We start from the raw sequence: 19460 nt of genomic DNA, 5'->3' as shown, positions 1-19460 counted from the left end.
TATGTTGATACATTCTGGAATGAACATAACTAGAGCTAGGCCAATCAGATTCAACTTTATCTACTTTATTTTATTTTAATTTTGAGGGAGGATCTCATGTAGTCCAGGCTGGTCTCAAACTCTCTAAGGAGCTGATGATGACCTTGAACTTCTTTTTCTTTAAAAAAAAAAAATATTTTATAAGCTGGGTATGGTGGCACATGCTTTTAGTCTCAGCACTCGGGAGGCAAAGGCAGTCAGATTTCTGTGAGTTCAAGGCCACCCTGGTCTACATAGTGAGTTCCAGGCCAGCTGCGGCTACAGAGAGACCCTGTCTCAAAAGGACACCCCCCCAAAAGATTTTATTTGTATTTGTGTGTGTGTGCTGAGTCCCATGGAATCCAGAAGAAGGTATTGGATCCCCTGGAGCTGGAATTACAAGGAATTGTGAGCCATCTGACCTGAGTGCTGGAAACTGAACTCAGGTCCTCTGGCAGAGCAGCAAGCACTCTTAACCACTGAGCCATCTCTCCAGGACAACCTTGAACTTCTAATCTTGCCTCCACCTCCCAGTGCTGGGATTACAGGTGTGTCTACCTCATCTAGTTTATGTGGTGCTGAGGATTGAACCCTAGGATTTTGTGCATGCTAGGTAAGCACTATACCAACTAAGCTATACCCCTAGACACTTAAGTAGAAAGGCTGCATGTGAGCAGAGGATCCCAAGTCTCTGAGGGGGCCTCTTTTGGCTCCCTGGGCAGCAGCCAGTGGCACAGTATGGAAGAATTAATACTGTGCATTACGACTGGAAATGCAAATTTAGGTTCCAATACCAGCTGTCCACCCAAGGGGGAAAAAAAACAAAACAAAAAATAGAGCTCACATCTAAAGGTGTAAAGCAAGAGAGAATTGAATTCTGGAGATTGGTTACTCCTGGGATGAAACTGTTGAAAACTAAACAGGGATGAGGTAACAAGGAGATAAGTAATAGCAGGTAGCCATCAACTCCATTAGGCTAGAGACGACATCCAGAGCTCATGCCAAGTCACAGAAGCCCAAGAAACAGAATCCCCTAAAAATGAAGACAGGGAACCAGTGATTGCCAGAGATGCTGCTCAGGGTGGAAGAAAGCTGCTCCCAAGGCTGCCTCCCCTTGGATGAACCTAGCTAGAAACTAGGGAACAAGGATGCCTGGAACAGCAGTCTACATCGTACAGTAGAAGTCGAGTAGGAAAGGGCTGAGAAAAGAAACTTCAGGACACTGGCATGGAGGCAGGCCTGGCCAGCTAACTACTCCTATGCCACCATGTCCACATCTAAGATGCAACATGCCCAATTATTTTATGTACCATAAGAGAAAAACATTCCCAACCAAACTGACATAATGTAAGACGCCATTGCCATGCACTAGAGTTTTTGTTTTTGTCTTTTTTTTAACATTTAAAAAAATTTTATTATTTTTATTTATTTATTTTTTAATTTTAATTATTATTTTTATTTTATGTGTATGAGTATTATGCCTGCATGTAGGTAAGTGCACCCGTGTCATGCAATGCCCATGAAAAACAGAAGAGGCTGTCGGATGCCCTAGAACTGGAGTTACAGACAGTTGTTAACTGCCATGTGGGTGCTGGGATTTGAACCCGGGTCTTCTGCAAGATAAGTCAGTGTTCTTTACTGCTGAGCCATCTCTCCAGCCCCTATTATTTTTATTTTATGTATATGTGTGTATTGCCTGCATGTAGGTAAGTGCACCTGTGTTGTGCAATGACTGTGGAGGTCAGAAAAGACTGTTGGATCCCCTGGGATTGGAGTTACGGAAAATTGTTACCTGCCATGTGGGTGCTGGGATTCGAACCTGGGTCTTCTGCAAGAACTACCAGTGTTCTTAACCACTGAGCCATCTCTCCAGCCTGTTTTTATCTCTCTCTCTTTTTTTTTTTTTTTTTTTTTTGTCCTTTTGAGACAGGGTCTCCTTGTAGCCCCAGCTGTCCTGGAACTCACTATGTAGACCAGGCTGGCCTCAAACTCACAAAGATCCGCCTGCCTCTGCCTCCCAAGTGCTGGGATTAATGGCGTGTGCCACCACGCCCGGCCCTGTTTTTATCTTTTTAAGACAGGGTCTCCCTGTAACCCTAGCTGGCTATGGAAACTAAGCTGGCCTCAATCTCACAGAGATCCTCTTGCCTCTGCCTTCCAAGTGCTAGGATTACAGACATGTGCTGCCATGCTTGGCTGTCATGCATTTTGATGTTGTATTTTAATGTGTGTACATAATTGTCTCTGTGTGTGTGTGCCGGTGTGTGTGTGTGTGTGTGTGTGTGCGCGCGCGCGCGTGCACCTACCTTGGGCGTTATCCTCAGGAGTTGTCCACTTCCATTGAGCCAGGATCTCTCATTAGCCTGGAGTTCATTAACTAGGATGAACCGGCTGGCCAGTGAGCCCCAAGGATCCTCTGATGTCTCCAGCTCCCCAGCACTAGGATTATAAACATGTACCACCATGCCTGGCTTTTATTTATTTATTATTTATTTATTTATTTTTGGTCTTTTTGAGACAGGGTCTCCCTGTAGCCCCAATTGGCCTGGAACTCACTATGTAGACCAGTCTGGTCTCAGGAGACCCTGTCTCAAAAAGATCAAAAAAAAAAAAAAGTATGTGTTCATTTATTATTGTGTGCATGGGCGTGTGTGACAGGGACTCATGTGTCATCACTGGAGTGTGGAGTAAGATGACAACTTTGTTGGTTCTCTCCCACATTTTCCTGGGTTTCTGAGCTCAAATTCAGCTTGTCAGACTTGCGTGATAGGTGCTCTTGATGCCAAGCCATCTTGCTGCCCCCCACTCCTAGCTTTTTACTTGGGTTCTAGGAACAGAACTCAGGTCCTTATGCTTTACCAGCAGACATCCCCTCAGTCCTGCATCTTGATGTTGAAATGTGGAAAATGTGCTTTCCTTTTCTTCTTTCAGTTTTTGACATAGGTCTTACTATGTAGCCTTGGCTGATCTCAGAGTCATAGCAATCCTTCTGCCTCAGCCTTCTGAGTGCTGGGACTACAGACAGGCAGGTGTCACCATGCCTGGCTAAAAGTGTGCATCTTAGAATAATAAAATATCCTATTTGCTGTGTAACTTTTTTCAGTCTATGAATTGAACCCAGAGCCTTGTGCATTCTAGGCAAGTATAGTACTGCTAAATTACAGTCCAGCCCCTTGCTGGATTTGTGAACTAAGTTAATTCCACCTGGAAATTAGGGAGTACCTACTTCACAGTATTTTGAGAAGATTAAATCAGCTAACATATTTAAGATTGTTAAATTTACTGATCTCTCTCTCTCTCTCTCTCTCTCTCTCTCTCTCTCTCTCTCTCTCTCTCTCTCTCTCTCTCTCTCTCTCTCTCTCTCTCTCTCTCTCTCTCTCTCTCTCTCTCTCTCTCCTTTCCCACTGCCTAACATAATACCTGGTACAAAGTAGAGGCATAAGAAAATTTCATGGAATGAATTCACCTGGGTGCAAACAAGCACACCTCCTAGCACATTATGGGAGATGTATGTCAGTAAATGGAAACTGTAATACTGGAATCAAAATTCTTGAGTGGTGGAAGGAACTCCTTTATTTAAAAATGTTATCAGAGGGACTGGAGATAAGCTCACTTGCTCTGGGTTCAGTTCTTGGCACAAAAAGTAAGTTGTGAGTGGAGGCCGTGGTGGATGAATCTCTGGTGGAAAAGATTGCTCCAGATGGGTTAGCTCACACACAAGTAAGCAGTAAACAGAAAACTAAAAGAGAGTAATAGTGGCTGTGCACCACCTTGCCACTTAAGAAGGTGAGTTTCGTGGGTGTGAGTGAAGGATAAAGCAAAATAGACATGAACCATCTTTTCCATCTACAGAGCAGTTTTGTGTTATCACCCTCTCCTATCTCTAAAAGTGCTGTAATGTTATTGTTCCCGTTTCACAAGTGGGACTCGGACTGAATATGCAGATGAAGGGATTTTCCCAAAACAAAGGAAGCAAAATTAAGACGCGTCGTGGAGTGTAACTAAGTAAGGCTGCTTTAACCATCTGAAAGAAAGCCCGAGTTAGGATAGGTAAATTTCAATATCGAGCATATATAAGGTTAGATAGGCACAGATAAGAAAATGAAAACAGTTGCTAGCCTGGTGAGGGGTGGGCGATGAAATAAGTTTAATAGTGATAGAATCTTTGCAAGAATAATTCTTCCTATTTAGGAATAGTGATGAAAGCAAATGCCTCATTCAGCTGCAACCGTCCCGCAAGGGGGTGACTTATCTATCCACCAGGCAGAGTGGTTAGTCGGGACTTCAGGATGTACCCGAGACACTGGGGCAAGACTACCCACATTATTAATAGGGAGTCACTTGTGATTCAGCTGTGTCCGGTCCGCCCCTCACTGCGCGTACGCATCTGTCTAGCACCATTAGCTCATCCTCGCTAGCGAGTAGCGAGCGCCCCCTGCCGGCCATGCCCTCCAGGGCGCGGCCAGTTCCCGGATACAGGGCGCATGCGGCTTTCATCTTCGTCCTGCCCCCGTAGCCTTCAGACTTCTCGCGACATCCGCCCAGCGGCTGCCGGAATCTCGCGATAAATGCCCATTGTCTCGCGCGAGCGTGCTCAGTGGACTGGCTCTCGGACTGCTGGGGCTGGCGAAGAGGAGTTGCATGTGTCGCTTCATTTGGCGGGAGCGGAGGCGGCGGGGGTTGTGCGGCCGGCTGGGTAACGAAACCACTCGCGGCTCTCCGGCCTCGGAGGGGCTCGTAGAGAGCCGGAGGCGGAGGTGCTGTCTTCAGACGAGGGCCTGGCCGAGAGCGCCCGCCCATATGGGGGCCTGGGTCCCGGCAGTGCCCCTTAGTCCCAGACCTAAGTGCTGCCCTTCTCCCGGACCTGCTGCTGTTTATCTCCTCGGCTCTGCGCCGCTTCCCTCTTCTCTGCCTCGGCTTTCCCCCCTTGGTAGTTTGCCGCCCTTTGCTTTCTGGCCCCTTCGGGTGGCTTGCCTGGTTTTCCTACGTTCCTGGTCCAGTCTTTACTGCAGCTTACGCCCCTCCGGAATCAACCTTTAACCTGTCCCGTCCTCAGCCACTGATCAGGATCATCCACCCCATACATTGCCCGCCTCCGTGGCTTCTTCTTTTTCTCTGATGCCCCTTTTGCCCCCCACCCCCCAGCCTTTATGTTGATAGTTTTCCTGTAAACCCGTGGTCTAGGTAGAGAAGCCTAGAATTGCAGCTTTGGGGTGGAGGGAGACGTGGTGATGAGACTGCTCATCTGGGATCAGGCTCCAGGGTAGTGAAGTGTTATTTTGCTTTCAGGTTTGTGAAATGGCTACTGACATTTCTGAATCCAGTGGGGCTGATTGCAGAGGAGATACGAGGATCAGTGCCAAGTTAGATGCTGATTACCCACTTCGGGTCCTGTATTGTGGAGGCAAGTGTTGGAAAGCAAAAAATAGTTTTTGCTCACTGTATACTTATGTCTATAGTGTGATAGTTTCAAGCTTGGTCTTTTTCCTTCATCCATCTTTGTGATTTGGTGAATCCTTAATTGAGGAGGGTGCCAAGGACACCTGGGTTTACAGAGTTCCCCAACCTGTATGATTTGTGTCTTGGTACCTGGCCTGGGGGAATTTGCAGTCCACTTGAAATAGAGACATGCAGAAAGATATTTTAGCCTGATGTTAGGTGTTCATCTGACTTTGTTAAAGGGGAGCTTCTTGGAAGATTGTCTTATGGGATGGTGAAGAATCGGGGAGAAAGTGAGGAAAGCATCCTAGAAGGACGTGAACTGTTAGAAAGGCTTATGCTGGAGATGGAGTTCAGTGGTAGAATGAATGCTTGCCTAGAACGTTCAAGGACCCTAGGTGCAGTCCCCAGTACTGGGGGAAAAATTTTTTAAAACTTGATGCTGAGGCGGGGCATGGTGGCACACACCTTTTATTCCAGCACTGGGGAGGCAGAGGCAGGTGGATCTCTGTGAGATTAAGGCCAGCCTGGTCTACCTAGTTGAGTTCCAGGTCAGCTGGGGCTACAGGGAGACCCTGTCTCAGTGCTGGGCTGGAATCTTGAGCAGCTCTTTGTTGTTATTACATTTTTATTTATATGTGTGTGTGTGCGTGTGCCTGTGCCAGGCCACAGGATGTGAGACCACTTTTCAGGAGTCAGGTCTTTCTACCACATGGATCCCAGGAATTGAACTTGGTCCTCAGACTTGGCAGCAGAATCTTCTATCCTCTGAGCCACCTTGCTGGGCTTGAGCAGCAATGAATTAGTACAGTACAGGGAAGGTGTTGGTTAAGGAGTAGAGAAGATGAAGTTAGAGGGATACATAGTAGGGCAGTATTGGGAAGGTCTTGTTTTGAATAACAAGCATATTAGGTTTTGTGTGAATATACTTGTGTGTGGATTGTGTAAGTCTGCATGCATGTGTGCCATCAGTGGCATCTTCTTCAATCCTGCTCCACCTTATCTTTTGAGAAAAAGTCCCTCACTGAACCTAGTGTGCTCATTGATTAGCTGGACTGGCTGGCCAACAAACCCTGGGGATCCTCATACTGGGATTACAGGCTTGTGCCATTGTCACAGCTTTTTGCATAAGTGCTGGAGTTGCTAAGGATTCCAGCTCAGGTCCTCTTGTGCAGGCAGTGCTTTACTGACTAAGCCTCAGCGTTAGAATATATATAGATGTATGTATTTTGTGTGTGTGTGTGTGCTCATGCTGGCATGCACACTTGTGCCAGGCCACAGAGGGTGTGAGATATATAGATTATATGTATTTTTTTTTACTTTTTAAAAAATTTATTGAGGATTTCATACATGTGTATAAGGTCTTTTGGTCAAATCCATACTCACTCCCCTCCAACTCCTCCCATATCGCCCCATCACATTTTTCCTGAACAATTTCTTTTTTTTTTTTGGTCTTTTTGAGACAGGGTCCCCCTGCAGCCCCAGCTGGCCTGGAACTATGTAGACCAGGCAGGCCTTGAACTCACTGAGATCTGCCTGCCTCTCCCTCCCAAGTGCTGTGACTACAGGCGTGTGCTGCCACACCCAGCATTTCCTGAACAATTTCGTAGACTGTATATATATATATTTTTTTATTTTTATTTATTTCCACTTTATGTGTATGAGTGTACTGCCTGCATGTATGTGAGTGCACCCGTGTCGTGCAGTGCCTCAGCAGTCAGAAGAGGGCTTCGGATTCCCCTGGAACTGGAGTTAATTTGTAGCCTCCATGTGGGTGCTGGGAATTGAACCCAGGTCCTCTGCAAGAGCAGTCAGTGCTCTTAACCGCTGAGCCATCTCTCCAGCCCCAGACCATATTTTTCTAATGAAGCAAAATTGGAGTTTACTTGAGCTGGGTATGGTGGCACACGTCTTTAATCCCAGCACTTGGGAGGCAGAGGCAGGTGGATCACTGAGTTCGAAGCCATCCTGATCTAAATAGCAAGTTCCAGGCCAGCTGGGGCTACAGGAAAACCCTGTCTCAAAAAGACCAAAAAAAAAAAAAAAAAAAAAAATTGGAGTTTACTAAGAGGTTTTTGTTCTTTTTTTTTTTTTTTTTCACCACAGTCTTGGTTGCCAATGAAGGCATGGGACACAGGGTAGCAGTCTGTCTTCAGCCCCTGTCCCCCTGTTTTGTTTTAAGTTTGATTCATTTTATTATATAAAACCCTGTGCGGTAGTCATAGCTGGATCCCAGGTCCTCTGCATGAAGATTCTGGTTTGGGTGTTTACAAGATAGTCCGTGAAATAGGGAGATTTAGTGAACATGGTCTCTTTCCAGAGGTCCATAGTCAGGTAGCTCTAGGTCTTGGAAGTGACATGAAAGGTGACCTTGGTGAAGTTGGCAAGTGGCTGTTGTAGCCCCTGGTTGAAGTGTAGCAGTCATCAGTACCAGCTTCATAGAATTAGGAGCCAGACAATGCCAGTGCTCCTGGGGGTGGAGATGAGCTACACTACCACAGAGCTGGGCCTAACAGTCTGTCACTTTGTATGGGGTGTGCCATTCCTTCCAGTAGCCTTTCTGCACAGGGTCAAAGAAGACCTTGGGCAAGATGATGTCCCCTTAAATAGCAGTGGCTAACTCCTTGAAGCACTTACCTTCCGGACTCGTATGACTACTTTAGTCCCCAGTGGAAATAAATAACCTTGAACTTGGTCTACTGACCAGTGTGTATCTGCCTCAGCATGATCTTTGTTCAAAACCTGACCCTTATGGGTTGTCCCCAGGAAAGGGTCAATATTCTGACTCATTAAGGAGTAGGAAGAAAAGATAGATTTCTTTATCTTTATGTCCTTGACCAGGTGACCCAGCTTGGTAATAAGGATATACCCCCTGTCTTAGGCCTTGTCTCCACAAGCCCTGTGTCCTCAACCCTAACCCCTGCTATGGCCCCAGAGACTGCTGCCAAAGTCTGAGGAAGCAATAGCAGCCTCCCAAGTTTGGGTCTCAGAACCTCTGGGCCCTCTCTAACTGTATCAGTGTCATCTCTTATTTGGTGTTTTCCCAGGGAAGACAAGCAAGAAGCAGTTTCAGCATAGATTTAAGCACAGACGTAAGGGGATGGGGAGGTGCCTAGGAAAAGGACAGTATACACCCAAGACATGATTGCAGGCCTCTTAAAAGGGGCCAATGGATCAGTGGATTAAAGACATTTGCCAAAAGGCCTGACCACCTGAGTTTGACCTCTAAATTGGGTGTAAGGGAGCATATCTGTAATCCCAGCACTCAGGTAGTTTAGCAAGTTCCATGCCAGCTTGGGATAGAACCTATCTCAAAACTGTTTTGAATCGACTGGAGAGATGGCTCAGTGGTTAAGCTGTTAGCTGCTCTTGCAAAGGACCTGAGTTCCATTTCTACTGCCCACATTAGTGGTTCACAACCTCTGAAACTCCAGTTCTAGGAGATCTGATGCCTCTGGCCTCTGAAGGCACTATACTCAGGTACAGACACACACATGTACATGTAATTAAAAATAAATAGTATAGGGCATGGTGGTACAGGCATTTAATCCCAGTACTTGGGTAGTAGAGTGGATTTCTGGGAGATCAAGGCCAGCCTGGTCTACATATGGCATGAGTTCTGGTACTACAAGGAGACCTTGTTTCAAAAAACAAAATAGAAACCAAACCAACAAAAACTATCTTGAAAGGAAAGAGGGGAGAAGGAGAAGAAAGAAATTACATAGAGTTATTTTTTGTTATGATACTGGTCATGAGAGTCATGGGCCAGAGTGTGCTTTCTGACAGAAATGCTTCGTAGGTATATGGCCCTATGCAAGTTACTTGATTTCTGTAAGATTTAGGTCTATGTCTAATGTCTATAAAATGAGGAAGAAGATTACATCTTAAGTCAGATGACTTGTGTAAGCCATGTGCAATTCACCCAAGAATTTAGTGCACTAAATGCTAGCTATTAGAGATGTGTACTAGTTGGTATTGTTCTTTATCCTTGTCAGATGCAGTTAAGAACTATTGAGCCAGTGAAATGGCTCAGCAGGTAAAGGTGGTTGCTACCAAGCCCAAGGCCCTGAGTTTAAACCCCAGGTCCCACATGGTTGCAGGAGAGAACCAGTTTCCAGAAGTTGTCTTTTGGCCTCCATACAGGTACCATGTCACAAGCACCATGGCACATGTACAGATAGACAGATAGATGGGTAGGTAGGTAGGTAGATAATAGGTCAGTTGAAGAAGGTGTAGCTCAGGCCTGTAGTTCCAGTTCTTAGGAGATAGAGGCAGGAAGACTTGAAAGTTTGAGTCTAGCTTGGGATACAGAGTGAGAGCCCCCACCTTAGAAATAGGACTGGGTGTGCATGCCTTTAATCCCAACACTCGGGGATATAGGGCAGAAGCTACTGAAAGATGCAGCTCTACCTAATGAATACTTATCCAGGACAATGTAGGCATCCATTTGATAGAAAAGCACTTTTTATACTTATTTAAACAAACCCATAATAGAGGTGAGTTTAGACAGTGCCTTTTAGAGTCTAGCCTTACTGTTTTATAAAAATAGTGGCTTTATTAGCCAGTTTGGTGACAAAGTACAATAGCATATTAACAATGGTCTATATCACAGTGAACCAACACTACAAAAACTATAAACTATTTACTGAGTATGCCTGAATAAGGGTGCTGGGGCAGGGAGCATTGTAAAACAGCAAGAGCTTTTTCTGTTGTCTACACTGAGTAGATGTTTGTGGGTACAGAAAATTGGTAACTGAGGAGACGAGGACTACAGACCCAGACAGTTAGTCACAGTGGCAGTGTGGAAGGGGAGAGATGTCTTCCAGTTGCAGAAAGTCGAGAGACTTCCTAGAGGTAAGAATTGGGTAGGAATTTGAAGGGAAGGTGGTGTTGTATTCAAGCAGGCACTGAGGACAAATATGCCAGGCCAGAGAACAGAGAGTAGCAGGAAAGTAGAAGGGAATGTAGAGTTCATGTACAGTTGGGTTATTAATACGGGGTTTGTGAAGGAGTAGGAGGAAATTGTATGGTAATGGGGTTTGAGACCAGATTGTGGGGGACTTCATTTGTAGATCCTGTAGGTCACTAAAGGTTTTTGATCAAAGAAGTTATAAGAATGAATCTGTCAGTAGTAGTAGGACAAGTCAAATGAAACAAGTTTAGTGACCGGGCTATAATAAGATGTTAGACAAAATTAAGGAAGATTGAAAAGAACGATGCAGCCAACGTGGCGGTGTATATGTCTACTCTTAGCTACTCTGGAGACTGAAGCAGGATCATTAAGCCCAGGAGTTCAGACAGCCTGGGCAATGTATTGTGTGTCTCTTTTTCTCTTTCTTTTTAAATATTTTATTTATTTTTATTTTATGTGTATGAGTGTATTGCCTGCATGTATGTAAATGCACCCATGTCATGCAGTGCCTGCAGAGGTCAGAAGAGAGCATTCCCTGGAATTGGAGTTGGTTGTTAGCCACCATGTGGGTGCTGGGATTCAAACCTGGGTCAGTGCTCTTAACCACTGAGCCATTTCTCCAGTCCCAATCTCTTTTCTTTCTTTGAAGATTTATTTTATTTATTTATGTGTGTGTGTGCACGCCCTTGGAGGCCAGAAAAAGACCTCAGATCCCCTGGAGCTAGAGTTAAAGATGGTTGTGAGCTACTCACATGGATGCTGGAAACCAAACTCTAGTCTCTTGAAGAGCAGCAAGCTCTCTAAATTGCTGAGCCATCTCTCCATCCCCTGGGTTCATGACTCATGTCTCAGCTAGAGACTTAGTAGAGAACACCTTGAATCCATTTGGAAAACATGTCTTTGACTTCTACTCCATGGCAGTCCTTGTATTCCCCTTAGAGAAATGAGTAGGAGGATACTGTCTTCTGAAAGCTCCGAGCTTAAGGGAAGACAAACTTTTTTTTTTTTTTTTTGCAAAGAGACTAAGAACCTTTATGGCCTGAAATTACAACCATAATTTGGACAGGACTCCAATATTGCTGGGAATTCCAAGGCTGGAAGAGTTCACAATAGTCTCTACTTAACATGCCACATCAATGAGCCCCAGGTTTCCACAAAAACCTGAGAAATACTAGCTTCACTTTGGACAGGGGTCTGGTCTTTAAGGACATGAATTAGCCACCTGGGGTCAGGACAGCAAAAAGTGAGGAGTTCAAAGCATCACCTCATCAGCTTTGTGCAGACAGAACCAGAGAGCAGGAAAAAGCAGGTGAATACTCGGACAATACAGACAGCACCAACACCTTTATTACAGGAGCTGGGGTGACTCATTTGCCTTTCCGGGCTCTGATCTTCCTCAGGTAGAACTCCAGCTCCTTGCCCTCTAGCACGTAGCCATCCGCTCTACCACACTGGCCAGGTCGTGATGCAATGCAGGCAAGAAGCTTGCCCTGCTGGAACTGCTCCTCCAGAAGACTGCTGATTTTGGCATTCTTTTTCCTTTCGTCGTATTTCTTTTGAATTTTTTTGGATCGCTTTTTGTTTAAAATCTGGGAAGACAAACTTTTTATATGAATTATACTAAGTAAAAGTTTGATGTTACATCAACTGATCTTTAAATCAAAATGTCAGGATACTGTCATTTCAAATAATCTTGTTCATTTTACCTCTGCAAAGTAGTATTTGAAAAGTGGCAAAGAAAATTGGGAAGGCAGGCAAGGTGGTATAGCCTGTAATCCCAGTACTTAAGAGGCTGAGGCAGGAAGATTGTGAATGGTATATAATTCCTGACTAACCTTTAATATTCTTCATGTGTTTAGAGAGGGAAAACCCTCAAAAAGAATACTTGATTGAAAAGTAGGAATATTGTACATGGGTGTCTCCAAAAAAGAGAAAGAAATGGAAAACTAGAGGAAAAAGTATAAACAAAGTATTTTGTCAAATATTAAAGTAATGACTAGGCTTGTGTGCATTTATGGTTTTAACATTTCAAACCTTTCCCCCCCTTCTCCATTTCTCCAGTCTGTTCATTACCAACAGAGGTAAGTCCTAAATTTTTTTCTCTTTTTCTAGAGAACTTATTTTTAGAGACCTTTGAATCAGAATACTTAAAAAAATTTTTTTTTGCCAGGTTTGGTGGCACATGCTTTTAAGCACTCAGAAGGCAAAAATTGGCTGATCTCTGGGAATTCAGCCTGGGATGGCAGTTCTCTGGGAGGGTAGCCTGGTCTACATAGCAAGTTCCAGGCCAGCCAGGGCTACATAGTGAGACCTTTTCTATCTCAGAAGACCAAAAATAAAGCGAAAGTTTTATTTGTGTGTGTGTGTGTGTGTGTGTGTATGTGTATGTGTACGTTTCCATAGTGGGCTTGTGGAGGTCAGAGGACAATTTGTACACAGGTCATCCCCACTTGGTGGCAAGTGCCTTTACCCACAGAGCCATCTCACAGGCCCTGGAGCAGAATACTTTTGTTGTCTTAAATGCTTTAGTCTTTAAGCTGTACCTGTACTCCCTCCCTGCTTTTTTAAAAATAGTCTCAGTATATTGCCCAGACTGACCTTGAACTCATGTAGTTCTTCTGCCTCAGCTTCCTGAGTAGCTGAGACTGTAGATGAGTGCCACTTTGCCTAGCTAATGCATATACTTCCTTTATATTGTTGGATTTTTGTATAGAAGTCATGACTAGTCAGCTGTTAAAGCAAGAGTAACTTTATAGCCAAGACTTACATGTCTAAGCAGATGAAGGATGAGCCATAAAAACGTGTAAGACTTTGCTTAACTCAAGACACTTTGGCAAGTCTAGAAAATAATGAGGGCCCTTTTTGTCCAAAACAAGAAATACATTTTTTGTTGGGGGGGGGCTGTTTGAGACAGAGTCTCCCAGGGGCCTAGAACTCACTATCTAGACCAGGCTGGCTTCAATCTCACAGAGATCTGCTTAACTCTGCCTCCTGAGTGCTAGTTTTAAAGGTGTGCACCACCACACCTGGCTAAGAAACCTATTTTTGTTTGTTGCTTCCTTCCCTCCTTCCGTTCCTCCCTCCCTCCCTCTTTCTTAAGGTGGCCTCACTGTGTGTCCCCATGACTTTGATCTCAAGGTCCTCCTGCCCGATCTCTGAGTGCTGAGATAGTAGGCATGTGTAACTCTGCCTGACCATCTCTCTTCTTTTCTGATGACCTTTCCATGTGATGGAGAAGAAATAGCTTCTCAAAGGAACTGCTAATCCTTTTTTATTTCTCTTTTTTTTTAAAATTTATTTTTATTTTATGTGTATGAGTATATTGCCTGCATGTGTGTAAGTGCACCTGTGTAATGCAGTGCCTGAGGAGGTCAGAAGAGGGCATCAGATCCCCTGGAACTGGAGTTATGGATGGTTGTTAGCTGCCACGTGTGTGCTGGGACTTGAACCCAGGTCCTCTGTAAGAGCAGTCAGTGCTCTTAACAGCTGAGCCATCTCTCCAGTCCCCAGTTTCTCATTTCTTATGGGATTTCCTTCTTGAATATAAATTTCCTGTGAATAAATAAGGCAAGGCCTAGTGTGGTGGCCTGTGGGTATATTCCTAGCACAGTTTCAGAGGATTCGGAGACTTCCCTGAGTTACATAGTAATATGTTATTTGAAAGAGAAAGATAAGCCCTGGCACTGAGGAGGTAGAGGCAGGTGGCTCTCTGTGAGTTCGAGGCCAGCCTGTCTGGTCTACATAGCAAGTTCCAGGCCAGCTGGTCTACAGGGAGACCCTGTCTCAAAAAGACCAAAAAAAAAAAAAAAAAGGAAGGAGAGAAAAAGAAATCAGAGAAGAATGACTTTTACTAAATTGTATTGTTTGAAATTGTTTTGTTGTCACTTAATCTGTACTTTTTTTTTCCCCTTCCAGTACTGTGAATATATGCCTGATGTTGCTAAATGTAGACAATGGTTAGAGAAGAATTTTCCAAATGAGTTCGCAAAACTCACTGTAGGTATGCGCTTTTTCCTTTTTTTGAACATTGGTCTCTTTATTAAATTTGTATACCTGAAACAAATGCACATATGGTATTAGTTTAAAGGTAGGAAAATGGGCTGGAAATGGCTCAGTACCAAGAGCACTTGCTGCTCTTCTAGAGGACCAGAATTCGGTTCCCAGCACCTGTGTCAGACAGTTCACAGCCACCTGTAACTCCAGTTCCAGGGGATCTGACTCCCTCTACTAGTCTCTATGGGCATATGAATGCATGTGCACATATATACATATAACCAAACGTATACATAAATAGATAAATAATGAATTTCAAATAAAATAGGAAAGTTTAGCTGGGCTTGGTGGTGAAGGCCTACCATCCCAGTTACTTGGCAGGTTGGGGCAAGAGTAACACAAATTTAGGACCTGCCTGGATTATACAGTGAATTCAAGGCCAGCCTGGGCAACTTAATTTAACTCTGTCTCATAAAGTAAAAAGAGAGCTATAGATACAACTCTGTGCTTACGTAGCATGTACAGTGCCCTGTGTTCAGTTCCCAGTACTTTAAAAAGAAAGAAATGATGTGAAAGCCCTTCTTTAGCAGGATGTTATGACATTTCACAAGTCTCTCTTAACTTTAAAGCTATTCAAATTCTGAGACAAGATAGATGTTAGTATCAGCTGATGTAGGAGTAAAGGCTGTAGGAACAAATAAAGATTCACATTTACTGTGAGCATATATAGGCTATATACTGTTGTAAGTTTTGAGGATGAAGCATTAAAAAATTGTTGGGGGGCTGGAGAGATGGCTCAGTGGTTGGGAACACAGTGTTCTTACAGAGGACCCAGGTTCAAGTCCCAGCATCCACATGGCAGCTAACAACTGTCTGTAACTCCAATTCTAGGGGATCTGATGCCCTCTTCCAACCTCTACCAGCATTGCATGATAACAGTGTGCTTCCATACAGGCAGCAATACACACATACACATAAAATAAAAATAATAAAATTTTTTTTTATTTTTTTTATTTTTTTTATTGTTGGGAGAGTTGGGTACAGACCTCTCTCAGGTGACTGAGGCAGAATGATCACAAATTCAGGGCAGCCTGAGTAGCAGAGCAAATTCAAGCCCAGCCTGGATAACAGTGGAAGATCATACAGGGCAGTTTATTGAGTCCCTATCTCAGAATTTTAGAAAATCAATGGTTTCCCCTGAATAGCAGCAATGGATGGAGTTGATTAAGAAGTGGTCAGAGAGTGAAGATATTTTGCAGGTAGAGCTAAGCATGGTTGATATGTTGATGTGAGGTGTTAGGAAATGGGGCAGCTAAGGGTTAATTAGGTTCAAGCACTTGAAGAGTGGAATTGTTGGTGCTGGAGTGGTGCAGACTGAAGGAACAGATCTCTTAGCTCTTGTAGATGGTTTCCCATATGTCCCCTCTCTTTGCTACTCAACTTTCAGATTATTCATGAGGCAAACCCTGTATACCTGATAAGGCCTTTGGAGATAATAGCTACTTAGTCACTGTCTTCATTGGATAAGAATACTCAAGGCTGGTGTTATGATTAGCCTCAGAATTTTGAGGCCTTAGGATATCCTGCCTAGACCGTGATTGTGACTTAGAGAGAAAAGGGGAGCATGGGGAGGAGAAGCTTGTCTCATATAGAACCAGATGTTAACATCAGAATGTTAAGATTCTAAATTGATGACAAGATGAGTAGGATAGACTGATTATGTGACCATCCTCTTGTGTAGCTGGTAAAAATACAGCTTTGCAAACAAAACCTTTCAAGGAGCCAGAGATTGCTACCAATGTAAGGGAGGATGAATTTCAGCAGGCCAGTGGTAGTGGCCTGACCGCTCCGACTCCCATGGACTCCTTACGGATTCCAGTTAAGCAGAGGCTGGCATGACTGCATCTGTCGCTGGACCTTAACCTTTGTTGCTGCCCTGCTACAGAAGTGGCTGCCAGATCTCTCCACCATGCAGTGGTAAGGAAAAACAAAATACTGAAGAAAGCGAAAATGAGGCAGAAGAAAAGTAAAAATGAAGATAAAGTAATTTTAGGGTGTTCTTTTATAGAAATGTTTTAGCTTCGAGATTGTAAAGGGGAAATGAATATACATTTACTATATATAAAGCTGAGATACAAATTTACAGATAGGTTCCTGGTGTGAACAACTGATCTGAAATTAGTAGGTATCTATAAAGGACAGATCTTTCAGGAGAAATGTAAGGGCTGTTTTAAACAAACAGTTGTTTTACATGTGGCATAACAAACAATTCTGGCTTCTGGTTCTCTTTAGAAGTCTCAGTCCTTAACTGGTGGCTCAGGGCCTATGGTGAGGCAGGACATCATGGAGGAGTCACTTCATGACTGAGAAATGAAAAATAGGAAGAAAGGACTAGGTCCCATTGTCTCCTAGGTCAGGTTCCCAGTGACTGTCTTCTTGTAGTCTGCACCCCTTCTGACTTGAAGATCTCCCACTGTACCTCACCTCTTAGAGCATTATCACCTTGGAAACTAAGCCTTTAACACATGGGCCTTTGGGAATACTTATCTAGACCAAAGCTGTATTGTAGTAACTTTAGGTTTGATTTCATTAAAAGTAGCAATGTAATGATTTGCTTTATAAACACTATACTCAACTGGTATTAAATGCTTTATCTGATTATGAGGTTATATAAAGGTGTTTTTTTAGACTTGGGAGGCAGAAGCAGGCAGATCTCTGTGAGTTCAAGGCCAGCTTGATCTACATAGTGAGTTCCAGGTCAGCTGGAGCTACAGGGAGACCCGGTCTCAAAAAAAACAAAAAAAAAAAAGATTCTTAAGCCAGGCATGGTGGCACATGCCTGTAGTCCCAGCACTTGGGAGGCAGATGCAAGTGGATTTCTGTGAATTCAAGGCCAGCCTGGTCTACATAGTGAGTTCCAGGACAGCTGGGGCTACAGGGAGACCCTACTTCAAAAAGACAAAAAAAAAAAAATTCTTTTTTTTACATTTATTTTGTGTGTATCTTTATATTTTGTTTTCATGGGTTCCACAGTGTGTATGTAGATGCAGAAGACAACTTTTGGGAGTCTGTTCTTTCTTTTTTATTTTATGTGTATAAGTGTATTGCCTGTATGTGCTATAAGTGCACTCATATTGTGCAGTGCCCGAGAAGGTCAGAAGAGGGCATCGGATCCCCTGGAACTGGAGAGACACTGTTGTTAGCTGCCATGTGGTGGGTGCTAGGAATTGAACCCAGGTCCTCTGCAAGAGCAACCAGTGCTCCTAACCGCTGAACCATCTCTCCAGCCTGTGAGTCTGTTCTCTTTACCATGTGGGTTCCTGGGGTCAAACTCAAGTTATCAGGCTTTGCAGCAGGTTCCTTATCCAATGAGCCATGTTAACAGACCTTTGTTTGTTTTGTTTTTTGAGACAGATGTTTTGGGTTTTTTTTGAGACAGATCTCATGTAGCCCAGGCTGGCCTCAAACTTGCTATGTAGCTGATGACCTTGAACTTCTGATCCTCCTGCTCCTTTACCTCAGTTCTGGGTTTACAGGTGTGTGTCACCATGACTGGTTTAAATGGTGCTGGAGCTGGATCCCAGGGCTTTATGCATGCTAGCCAGTAATCTTCCTAACAGGTGATTTATATTTGAACTACAGTCTTAACAGGTGATTTATTTCTTTAATATTATCATAAAATGATGTTAATGCTCTTGAATTTCATTTTCCTATATAGAAAATTCACCCAAACAAGAAGCTGGAATTAGTGAAGGTCAGGGAACAGTAGGGGAAGAAGAGGAGAAGAAAAAACAAAAAAGAGGTGAGACCTAAATCTACCTTTTAGTTTATACAGATGTACCTTGGTAGAGGATAAAAGGAATTAAGAGAATTCCAAGGTGAAAAACGTTTACCTGTTACTACAATTCCACATGTGTCTAATACTCAGGGGTACAGAAATCTCTCTGTTCTCAGGATCATGATCAGATGTGATATAATTGGACTTTATTAGCAAACTGGACTAAAGAAAATATGCTTAGCTGAGCATGGTGGCTTAGCTTATATTGTAACCCTAAGAATTTCTGGAAGTTCAAGGCTGGACTAAGTGACATGATGAGGAGTGACATGATGAGACTGTCAAAAATCAAGAGAACAACGTAGACAACCAAAAATATGTGCTTGCTTGCCCTTTGTGTATTTAAAATGCAACCAGCTAGCCAAAAATTCCTATCATATTTAAGTGGAATGAAGACATTTATGTAGCATTTTATCTTTTTATTTCTATGGTAGCTAAACTGAAAATGTTTTATAGCTGTTGATTATTCTCAATGCTTTCCTCTCTTTAAAACCAATTCCTCATGCTCTGAAACCCATCCCTGCCCATCTCTTCCTCATGAATTGTGTCTTAAAACTGAAATTAGTATAGGTGAGGTTGTTTGGATTTGAGGGGGCAGGGGTTGTGGGGGTTTTTTTGAGACAGGGTTTCATGAACTCAGATTGTCAGGCTTAGCTACAAGAGCCTTTAACTACTGAGCCATCTCACTGGCCTGTTTTTTGTTGTTTCTGAGACACAGTCTTATAGCCCGGCTGTCCTTGAATTCAAGATCCTCTGTATTCTGTAATGATGTTAAAAATGAAGCAATTATTTAAACTCTTTCTTTAAAAAGGTGGAAGAGGTCAAATAAAACAGAAAAAGAAGACCGTACCACAAAAGGTTACTATAGCCAAAATCCCCAGAGCAAAGAAGAAATATGTGACCAGAGTGTGTGGTCTTGGCACTTTTGGTGAGTTCAGGTTTGTTTTTTTGTTTTATAGTACTGGAATGAAGTATGCTCAGATGTGTAAACTATTCTGTCATGCTCTTTATCTGTACCATGGATTAAGCCAGCCCTTGTGCATGCTAAGCAAGCACTAAGCTACATACATCCCCAGCTCCTGTGTCTGTTTTTGCCAAGAAAATACTAATTGAAGATCCCCCACCCCCACCCCCCAAGGTCTCACTTTGTAGCACACACTGGCCTAGAACTTGCTATATAGTTCAGGCAGTCTTCCGGCCTTGTCCTCCAGGCGGGCATATGCATGTCAAGCTCCAGGTTTTGGGTGGGTTTATGGGTGGGTG

The 19460-nt window shown here is 43.6% G+C and overlaps 1 protein-coding gene across 2 annotated transcripts in view; it reads left to right on the top strand.

The window, feature by feature from the left end:
* The first annotated feature begins 4578 nt into the window (after positions 1 to 4578).
* Denr (density regulated re-initiation and release factor) overlaps positions 4579 to 19460 on the top strand; it is a 16782-nt gene continuing 1900 nt past the window's right edge. The window contains exons 1-6 of one of the 2 annotated variants that reach the window (XM_008839312.3): positions 4579 to 4714; positions 5308 to 5422; positions 12431 to 12450; positions 14285 to 14369; positions 18081 to 18164; positions 19009 to 19125. In XM_008839312.3, coding sequence (XP_008837534.1) covers positions 5317 to 5422; positions 12431 to 12450; positions 14285 to 14369; positions 18081 to 18164; positions 19009 to 19125 — 412 coding nt within the window. In that variant the 5' untranslated portion in view covers positions 4579 to 4714; positions 5308 to 5316. The remainder of the gene's footprint in view (positions 4715 to 5307; positions 5423 to 12430; positions 12451 to 14284; positions 14370 to 18080; positions 18165 to 19008; positions 19126 to 19460) is intronic. The other variant, XM_029566583.1, reaches the window with a different exon arrangement.

Source organism: Nannospalax galili, unplaced genomic scaffold, assembly GCF_000622305.1.
Source record: "Nannospalax galili isolate Female #2095 unplaced genomic scaffold, S.galili_v1.0 scaffold218, whole genome shotgun sequence".
Taxonomy (NCBI): domain Eukaryota; kingdom Metazoa; phylum Chordata; class Mammalia; order Rodentia; family Spalacidae; genus Nannospalax; species Nannospalax galili.
Note: the sequence above shows the minus strand (reverse complement) of the source record. Positions and strands in the feature narration are given on the sequence as shown.